At 34.0% G+C, this 10973-nt stretch overlaps 1 protein-coding gene across 1 annotated transcript; it reads left to right on the top strand.

Moving 5' to 3' along the window:
• LOC109013025 (cysteine-rich receptor-like protein kinase 15) lies at positions 1-8978 on the top strand. The gene is made up of 7 exons (XM_035688419.1): positions 1-1051; positions 1392-1511; positions 1770-1963; positions 2058-2268; positions 3544-3781; positions 3873-4023; positions 8490-8978. The coding sequence occupies exons 1-7, from the start codon at positions 232-234 to the stop codon at positions 8796-8798; spliced, it is 2043 nt and encodes a 680-aa protein (XP_035544312.1). The 5' UTR covers positions 1-231; the 3' UTR covers positions 8799-8978.
• Positions 8979-10973: the final 1995 nt, after the last annotated feature.

Below are 10973 nucleotides of genomic sequence, written 5' to 3'. Positions count from 1 at the left end.
TGTTCGACGATTCCATCAGAAAGAGTCGGACCTAAATCTTTTTGGGCGGAGGTTTCTATGTAATGTATAACCTCATACAGGTTTGTGGGTAAATCGTGTTGTCATCAAAGCTGGATGTAATGTCGTGAAGAGATCATTCTGACCGACACGTACCAGTTGTGCTTGATCTGATGTCAAGTTAATTACCTTGATCCATCTCCACTACCTTTTGGCCATAGTAATCATTATCCTATGATCATGTTCAACCATATTTGGAAGATGGATAAGAAAGATGCATTATTGGCTATGCTTTTGTTGATTATACCACTTTTGATGCGCCCTATGCTTGCGAACACGCCGGCCAGTGGGGATCCTCTCTTTACGTTTTGTAACACAGAGATCTTGACCAAAAACTACACACTCAACAGCCCATTTGAAAACAATCTCAAGCTCCTCCTCGGGTCTCTGCCTTCCAATACTTCGTTGACAGGTTTCTACAACACCTCCACTGGAGAGGACTCGGACAGAGTCTATGGACAGGCGCTTTGTAGAGGGGATGTCAACTCCACAGTTTGTCGGAATTGTATACAGACTGCAACCAAGGAAATCTTAAAGCAGTGCAGAAGTGAAGATGCTATGATATGGTTTGAACTCTGTCAAGTTCGCTACTCCTTCCAGAACTTCTTTTCCTCGATGGTTTATACTGGGAAGTATCCAGAGCAGAATCGAATGCAGAAGAATATATCAAATCCAGTTCATTTAGAGCAAGTTTTAACGTACTTAATGAATAACATCTCGAACGAGACTGCGTTTGATCCCTCTACACGCATGTTCGCAACTGGTGAAATTAAATTCTCAAGGAAGAAAAGAATCTATGGTCTTGTACAATGTACTAGGGACATCTCAGAAAAGTACTGTTATAACTGTTTGCAGTCAGCCTTTGGAGAGCTTCAGAAATGCTGCTTTTATCGCCAAGGTGGAATTATTGTTAGTAGGAATTGTAATATGAGGTTTGAGCTGTACCGATTCTACAACGCCTCAAGTTTTCAGTTGTCCTTCCCAGCTTCTCAAGGTAAGGATGTGACTAGATCATCAATTAATTTTCTGTATGTCGATGCATTGTAATGCTCTCAAATAATTAAAAACGATATAAAAAAGAAAATTAAAAACGATATAAAAAAGAAAAAAAAAATGTACTTACCTTTACGCAAAATAAAATCTATAAATTGACGTGATTTTACGTAATTTGTTAGATCTATTTTATATTAAATATAAATTTACAATCTAATGTAATATATCGAGCCATATTTATATCAGATTATAAATTTACTTTTGGATAATTACTTTGTAGCTAAATATTTATCTTATAAACTAAATGAAGATTTAATGCAGTTCTTTTTGTCCAAAACCAGGGGCAAGTTGGAAGATTTGGATGGTTGTGGTGGTTACGTGTATACCACTCTCAGTTTTAGCTGTTCTTATTGGATCATGTGCGGTTAATTATCATTTGCGGAAGAAGAGAAGGCAAAGAGGTGAATGCATGTATCTAACTAGCTAGATGCCTAATTATGCATCTTAAATATTAAGTTTATAGCAAAAATTATCAACAATTAAGGTTAATTCATTACAAGAAAAATGAATATTTGTGATCATTTATTTGTGATGAAAAGATTATTTGTAATTAAAACAGACTCATTTTAATTATAAATAATCATTTCGTTAAAATTAACTGATCGTAAATAAATAATTTTCTTATAACGATTACTTTCGTGTTTATTAAATATTTGCAGATGATGATAAAAGCCAGAAAGCAGAACTGTTACATGAGCTGGCAAGCCCCACCGGCGTTGCCATTACACAAGAGGGGGAATTGGTAAGTTCGGAAGGCCTACATTTCATGAGTCTGTCAATAATAATGGCAGCCACGGATGGCTTTTCTGAGTCAAACAAGCTCGGGCAAGGTGGCTTTGGCACTGTCTACAAGGTAATCGATGCATATCATGATGGCTTGAATATTGCTTCACAGCTCATCGGCCTGAATTTATGCCTGATGTTAGAATATTCTACTCGATGATCAGGGAGTGCTAGAAGATGGGAAGGGAGTAGCGGTTAAAAGACTATCACGGAAGTCATGGCAAGGCTTAGAGGAATTTAAAAATGAGGTCATACTAATTGCACGACTTCAACATAGAAACCTTGTGAAGCTCTTGGGATGTGCCATTGAGGGTGAGGAAAAGCTGCTTGTGTACGAATTCATGCCCAACAGAAGCCTTGATTTCTTTATATTTGGTTTGTAACTTCAACCTTTCCGCTCATTGACATAATTAAATGTTACAGTATATTTATGACGTTGGATGGGCTTCTAATATTTGATTGTGAGCTTTGCTTTTCTCATGAAACTGGCTGGACATATATATATATATATATATATTAGTAAGATGCTACGTGCCTGAGGCACGTAGCAGTTCAAAGTATTAATATATTTTATTAAAATAAAAATAAAGTACATATATTTTATTATTTTATTACTAATATATATCTTAAAAGCTATTGAAAGATAGGTTATTTGTAAATTATTATAATGCTTTCCTATTATAATGAATACGAAAAGACAAATCTACATAAATCTGTTTTCTTATTATAACATATTTTCAAATTGGAAATTGAATCCATGATTATTATTATAATAAATCTGCTTTATTAGCATATTTAAATATATTAATAGTGGAATAGAAACTAACAGAAACTATAAAAGTAGCCATAAATAGAATGTAAATGAAAATACAATTGTATCTATGTGTTCTGTAATTATTACAAATGGATGGAAAGTTATTGAAAACTAGCATATTCCGTTAAAACAAGAAATTTCTGTTAAAATAAGAAATTTCCGTTTCATAAGCTCTTTATATATAGAGAGAGATATATAGGTTATATGCATATATTAATCATATATATAATAGTATCCCAAATAAATAAATAAAATCGCAATTTTGCTGAATTTTATACACCCCAGCTGATCATAGGAAATTTGTACTTAATTATAAACTTTAAATATAGGACTCTCGTGTAGTCTCATTGTAAAAAGAGAGATGCTAGGTAGACTGATGGTCTACCAAGCATTTGCACCAATAGGACATTTTTATTTTTATTTTTATTTTCTTAAATGTTAAGAAATGTATTAAATTGGTTTTTTTTTCTTTTTTTTTTCAAATATTAAGAAAATTATTTCTTAATTTTTTAAATAAAAATAAAATATAACAATCGGTCATTGACCATCGGTATCGGTAGAATGATCCTTGTACAAAAGTATCTAGAGTACCTATACTTTATTAGCATTTAATGAGATGACTTTGTTAGTATTTTCTATATATAAAAAGAAAAAAGAAAAAATAGTTTTCTCAAAGGTATTTGCTTAAAGAACTACGTACTTTATTAGTATTTTATGCGGCTTAGATTTCTATAGGTGTGTTATATATGGTACTCGATCGATCAGCATGTTCCTTGTATCTCTAAAATAAACATGTTTACATGCATTGACTTTGCTCTAGTACTACTGAATTCCAGATCCGAAGAAACGCAGTCAGCTTGACTGGAAGACATACAATAACATTATTGTTGGTATTGCGAAAGGACTTCTTTATCTTCACGAGGACTCTCGACTTAAAATAATTCACAGAGATCTAAAGCCAAGTAATGTATTACTGGACCATGAAATGGTCGCCAAAATATCAGATTTTGGCATGGCAAGGATCTTCGGTGAGAACCAGAACACTGCTAACACTAGGAGAGTCGTCGGAACATAGTGAGTCTACTTTTTCTTTTATTTTCCTTATTTTTTAGTGTTCAATTGAGAAGAAAGTTACGTTGTATTGCTATATATATGCTCAAAACAGCGGATACATGGCTCCCGAGTATGCAATGGAGGGACTATTTTCTGTAAAATCTGATGTTTTCAGCTTTGGCGTCATCTTGCTTGAGATTATTAGTGGCAAGAAAAATAGCGGCTTCTACTTGACCGAGCATGCCCAGACACTCCTTGCATACGTATGTTTCTTTCCATTATTTATTCTTTTATAGCAAATTAATATTTGTTTTAAAAAAAAAAAAAAAACTTATTTGCAAATATATATATATATTTATATGATTATCAACAAACTAGACATACTAAAATAAAAAATATACTGATGTACGTGTTTTAGTTTTTATACATATCATGTAACGAGTCATGTAACAAATTGTACGTGTGATATATACCTCCATGTTTGAAATACCAGATCTGTCAGGACATAATATGGCTTAGAAATATATATATATATATATATATATTATCGTAAATTAATCACAAGCATTACAAGCTGTTTTTATCAAACCATATAGTTTGAGAGACAACTAATGGAACTTCATCCCACCACATTTCAATATTTTCTACATTCTAAGCATAATGTGCTTATCTATGTGCAGCCTCATTTCCTAATCTATTGACATCTTCAACTTTACATTCTCTGATGAGTTACATTAGTCGCTTCGTTTTTTTTTTAATAGATTTCCTAGCATTGAGAATGAGTCTTTTGCATCTTGTAGTTCTCTCACCATCAATAGACAATCACTTTCAAGGATTATATCTGAGATACTCATATTAACACATAATTGTAGGCCTCTAAAAATTGCTAGCAGTTCAAACTATCCTGGATCAGCAACCTCTGTTTCTACTTTGCTTCCCGCCATCACCGTGTCTCCTTTCTCATTTTTGAGAATGACCCCAACACCTACTTTATGTTGATCGAAGAACATTGCCCTATCTACATATAGCTTTAGGTACCCTTGAGGGAGTGGTTTCCATCAGCAAATAGTCTTTGACTATGTGCTTGGAATAGCCATCAACTCCTTGTGAATTTTTTGCATACATAAAGCATGCTCAATCACCTGTCTAGGATCAACACAAATTTTGTCATGCACCATTTTATTTCTTCAAAACCAAATCCCCCAAGCTATCAAGAAAAATACAGCTAGATCTTCTAAATTACCCTTCTCCTTCACAATCATAACCATATCCATAATATTCAAAAGATTGTCAATTCCTTACAAAGAAGGGAAATATTTGTTCCAAGATTCTCGGATAGTGTGGCAATAAAATAATGTATGTGGAGTTCTTCCATTCTGTCCGAGCAGAAGCAACATTTTTCCTCAACTTCAACCTGTTTTCTCTTGAGATTGTACTGAGTAGGTAGTCCCTCTCTACAAGCTCTCCAAGCAAAAACCTTGACTTTGGTAGAAATTTTCAATTTCCACAAAGTTTTCTAATGAGTTGGTTGTCTGCTAGCATGTGAACTCTCTCCTAGGTTACTTTTCAGCTTGTCTCTGAAAAATTTGTAAGCACTTTTAGCACTGAAGCTACCATTTCTTTCTTGAGTCCATATCCACTTATCCTCGATCCTATTTATGGGGCATATGATGATCTTCATAATATCTGTAGCAACATCTGGATTGAATAGAGCTTTATTAATCTTTTCAGCATTCCACCACATAGTATTGTTGTCTAAAAGGCAGCCAATAGTATCCTTACAAGCTCAACCTCCACATTAGTGTATTCCTGCCTTAAAGCTTGATGACCTAGAATCCAACAGTCCCCCCAAATTTTCACAGATTTTCAACTACCTATTCTCCATCTACATCCTTGGATTTGCATATTCTTAGCTTTCCAAATTCCTCTCCATATATATGAAAGATTATGGCCAAAAGTGAAGTCAAATAAGCTCACTTTTGGAAAATACTTTGCTTTATAGATTTTATGCAGTATACTACCTTCCTCATGCAAAATTCTCCACCCCTGTTTTGCCAAGAGTGCCATATTAAAGACTCTCAATTCTTTCAAGCCCAAACCCCCTCTGAATTTAGATTCACATATTTTATCCCAGCTAATTCAATGTATCCTTCTCTCTTGCTTTTTTTGGCCCCACCAAAATCTTGCCATTATGCTTTCCAATTCATAACATAGGCTGCTAGGTAATTTAAAGCAACTCATAGCATATGTAGAGATGGACAGAGCCACAGCTTTATAAGCATTTATCTACCTCCTTAAGATAACAACTACTCCTTCCAACTCTGCAATTTCTGCCAAACCCTCAACTTAATCTCTATGAAGGCTCAAGATTTGGACCTACCCTCCACTAGGGGTAAGCCCAAATACTTCTCATATTGTTGTATATTATTAACACCCCATAGCGACATAATCTCCTCTTGTCCCTCAGCTGACACATTCCAAGCTACTGAATACCATAGATATTTTCTCTCTATTTATTTTCTACCCCAATGTCATCTCATATTGTTTTAACAATAACTAGACTCTTCTATTTGTATCAGTATCAGCTTTGCAAAAACATACACTATCATTTACAAAAAGTAGATGATTAAGATCTTGATGCCAGAGACAGTATGATTATTTTTAGCTCTTATCAGAAGGCTTATTAGCCCTCTCAGTAGACAATAGGAAGAGGTAAAGGGATAGAGGATACCCCTTCCTCAATCCTCTACTGGTAGTTTGTAACACTCTGGCCGTGGAATACAAAGTTATAGGACCTTATGGTTCACCATTAACCAAAATAGAGAAAGAAACTATTCTCACACACTACATAACCAACTTGATCAGTTTGACGTCAAAACCTAGTTTGTGCATAAGAACATCCAAGAAATCTCACTCTACTCTATCATAGGCTTACTCATATCTAATTTCAGTGACATATAACCTTTCTTCCCAACTATTTTTTGTCTCAAATAATGAATAAATTCATAAGTAACAAATACATTATCAATGATAAGTCTCTCAGACACAAAAGCACTCTGTGAGTCCGATATAATACAAGGAATAACTTGTTTCAGTCTATTAGCAATGACTTTAGATATGAGTTTATACGTCACATTGCAAATACTTATTTGTCAAAAGTCAGCTACTTTCACATGGGATTTCTTCTTTGGTATTAGAATAATAAAAGTATGATTAAGAAGCCTTGGAAACTCACCAATATTCATTGACTGATTTGCCAATGAGGTGCCAGTACCTTTGGAAAAATTTTGGGCTCATGCCATTAGATCCAATGGCTTTTATAGGATGCATTTGTTGTAAAGCAATTCGTACCTTATCCTCAGCGTATGCCTTTGCTAATTCCTCATTCATAATAGTAGTAACTGTCCCTAACAGCTCTTCCAAGAATTTCATAGAGCCTCTCTGATCAGAGGCTTTAAATAGAGATCGGAAGTAATAAAATACTAGTTTATCTCTGTTCTCACCTTCTTGCCATTCTCCACATTCATCTTGTAACTTCTGTATGGTATTCTCTCTTCTCCTGTCTAAGGCTTTTGTGTGCAAAAACTTCAAATTCTGATCCCCCTGCAACAACAATAGGGTCTTAGACCTCTGTCTCCACATTATTTCCTATCTCTAGCCATATTTAGACTTCCGCTCGTGCATATGCATTCCCAACAATATCAACACAATTTGGATCTTTCTCATGCACATTTTTAAGTTTCAAATTTTCCTTTTGCAATTGGTTTTGAATATTTCCAAACGTGTTTCGATTCCAACAGTCTAATTTCTGACTACGTCCTAAGATCATTTCCATCACTTCCTTCATATTACTTCTAGTAGAGCCATTTCTCCAAAACTCTTCAATAATTTTTGCACATCCTTCTTCTCCTACCCACATGGCTTCAAATCTAAATAGGTTTTTTTCCTTTTTTTTTTTTTTTTTTTTGTTTAAAGCCTCCAACCATAAAGGTAATTGATCTAAGTATGCAGCAACTCCTTGAGTGACAATTGCTATGAGGAATATCAAAACCAATGAAAATTCGCCAAAAACCTATCCAATCTCTCACTTATGCAAGAGTTTCCTTCTCTTTTGTTGTACCGTGTATACTTAAGACCCTTAAACCCTAGATCCCTTAATGCACAGTCATTTAGCATTGCTTTAAACTCATGCATCAGCTGTTCTGGTCTAATATCCCTCCCTTCCCACTTTTCATTCTGGTTTAATAATTCATTGAAGTCACCAAAAACCAACCAAGCCTTCTCCCCCACTCCATATACAGATCTTGTTAAATTCTATGTCTCAACCCTACAGTTAGTGTCTGGATGCCCATAAACCCCCGTGATATACCATTCTTCTATACTAGCATCATCATCCTTAATAAGTGCATCAATATATATGGAATTTTGAGTAGCTAAGCCTCGATAAATTAACTTCATGATTCTTCCACAGCAACGCAATACCCCATGCCAACTTCTTCCATTACAATCTATTGCTAAACAATTCATAAAATACAAAGAATACTTACAATTTTCCATATCTCGAGCCTTCAGTTTTGGGTACCTGGTGGACCCTTTTGCACCTACGTATGTACAGTCTTACTCAACAGGCAAGTTCTCATATCGGCGAGGATATGAAAATTAACGTACTGAGTTCATAACAAAATGATTAAACAAGTTTGACTCATGCATGTATGTATATGGATGACAGGCATGGAGACTTTGGAATGAAGGGAAAGAAATGAAGTTTGTGGAGCCTGTGTTGATAGAGTCCTGCCTGACTACACAAGAAGTTAAAAAATACATGCATATCGGGCTTTTGTGTGTCCAAGAGGATCCAGCGGATAGACCCACAATGTCATCCGTCGTAGTTTTATTGGGAGACGAATCAATATTACCTCTTCCTAAACCAAAACAGCCTGCACTTGCTATGGGTAGAATCGTTCAGCAGATTGATCCCTTTCCCGTTACAAATCCTTCTGTAAATGGGCTTACTGTTTCCAGTCTTTCTCCTCGCTGAACACAGGCAAGATTTCCTTTTTCCGTGCAATCGATCACATGTAATTTGTAAACTAACTCGAAAAAAAAGGGACATGTTTGTAACTGAAAAAGTTTTCGTAATTTCTGCATATAGGAAATCTGGAAATGGATGCAAAAGTACTTTGCGTATCATGTGGAGGAATTTAATTCTAACATGATATTGTATATATGTAAAATAAACAATGGTAGTTTTCATTTCAAGTTGGTGTTCTCCAATTTGATCAGCATGATGCCAAAAAATAATAGGAAGAGCGATCGAGAAAGAAAAGGAACTTTCAGTAGCTGCATTCGTTGAATAATTATACATATTCCAGTATATTAATGAACTTCCATGGTAATCATGGGTTTTGACATTTGCATAAGAATTATTTTCCCTTGTGATCATGTGCATGATCAAGGTTTAACAAGTTTGAGTAAAGTATAACGTAATTTGATTTGAGTAAAAATACATAATATTTATGGAAAAATACAAATAGTCTGTTCAAGCTAAACAAATTAATCTAACAATTAAATTATTAAATATTTTACTTTCGGGGAGAGAGAGAGAGAGAGGGACGGAGGGACTCAGGGAGAGGTGATTTTTGACGGGTGCACCTGACCTGGAGCTTTCACACAGTTTCATGCAATAATAATGATTAGTATAAATTTTGTGATGAGATCCCTAACCTTGACTAAGATCACATAATCTTCTTGACTAAGATCACATAACCTTAACTAAAATATTTCTCCCAAACTTTGCTTCATCCAATGGCAGTCAACTTAAAATCAAAATTGTTATAAGATATTCTCAAATTAATTTAATATTATTTACAAATTATTTATAATTTTTTTATTATTATATTTTATAAATTATTTCATTATTATTTATAAATAATCTAAAATACTCTTAATACCCAATTTCAAAGGCACTATAAGAAATCAGGTTTTTTCCAGTGCTCAAAATTTTCACAAATATCCATAATAATTGTTGCACTTGATCATTTTCGGTAATTTCTAATTCGATGCATGTTCGACGAAATTAAAGTACCTTTTTCTTATCAATTTTAGTGATAGACCAAAATCGTCGCAAAAAATTATTCTTTATGGCATTTTTGTCCATTGAAATTATCCCAAAAATAACGGAAATGACATTTCCATTTACCATTAAATCGTTGAGAAAAGTCAATTACGGTGATACATATCGTCAAACAAAGTTGAGAAATTACCAAAAATGACTCCATATTTTCTCAGCGATTTTTAATTATCTTCGCTATTATACATTTCTAGTAGTTAATTGTCGCCCAAAAAAGAGTATTTGCGGCGATTATAGTTCGCCACAAATAAGTTAAATCGACGAAAAATTATTTGCAGCGAAGTTTACTAGTCAGAAAAGATTTTTCAGAAAATAAAAAAAAAATGCACAAAAACAGAATCCACAAAAAAATATTATACACATCCAAATTGTATGTTCTTGCTCAAAAAAACAATTGCACAAGTGGGAAGCACAAAACCAAATTTATAAATTATCTAAAAACCAATAACAAGTGTCACCAAACAGGTAAAATATTTTAGTTGTAAAAAATGATATGTAAGAAACCAAGCCAAATAACAAATAATTGAAGGGCCCTATTTTGCCAGCTTTAGTAGGTCTAAGGCTTGAAATATACTTCCTAAAACAATGGATATAATTGTTTAAGGTCATGAATAAATAACCTGAAACATATATTGAGACGGACTCAATAAGTAAGAATAAAGAGTAAAAGTAAACAAACCATCTAGTTGAAGTACGGCGTTCATAATTTTTTACTGTATCCTCCAGTTCGAGGGCCTTCATGACGTATGTCATATATTCACAAAAACAATAGGGTAAATTAGATTCAGTAGAAGCACAAATCTAAATTATACAGAGCCAAAGGCGAGCCAGAAGTGATGTTGGTTTTTCCACGTTCAGTAGGCTAACATTCCATGTTTAAACATGGCAAACATGCTTCTCTTGTAAAACATAATCATAAATACAAATATAAGCACTATTTACTCTCAAAACTCTCTATCAACCCAATCAACTCCCCAATTTATATACACAAAGAAGTCACTACCTACAAATCAGATTGTAGTGTCAAAACTTCCAACTACTGTAGCCTCCAACAAAGTTCAAGCCCATACAAGATATTGAAAA

This window comes from Juglans regia, chromosome 3, assembly GCF_001411555.2.
Source record: "Juglans regia cultivar Chandler chromosome 3, Walnut 2.0, whole genome shotgun sequence".
Lineage (NCBI taxonomy): Eukaryota > Viridiplantae > Streptophyta > Magnoliopsida > Fagales > Juglandaceae > Juglans > Juglans regia.
The sequence above is the reverse complement of the archived record's forward strand: the minus strand, read 5'-3'. Positions and strand labels throughout refer to the sequence as shown.

Bases quoted from the DNA above. Each gene is read 5' to 3' on its own strand.
- LOC109013025 (XM_035688419.1), top strand. From the start codon at position 232: ATGATCATGTTCAACCATATTTGGAAGATGGATAAGAAAGATGCATTA. The intron at 1,512-1,769 runs GTGAATGCATGT...AAATATTTGCAG, and splicing joins GAAGAAGAGAAGGCAAAGAG to ATGATGATAAAAGCCAGAAA. The intron at 4,024-8,489 runs GTATGTTTCTTT...TATGGATGACAG, and splicing joins CCCAGACACTCCTTGCATAC to GCATGGAGACTTTGGAATGA.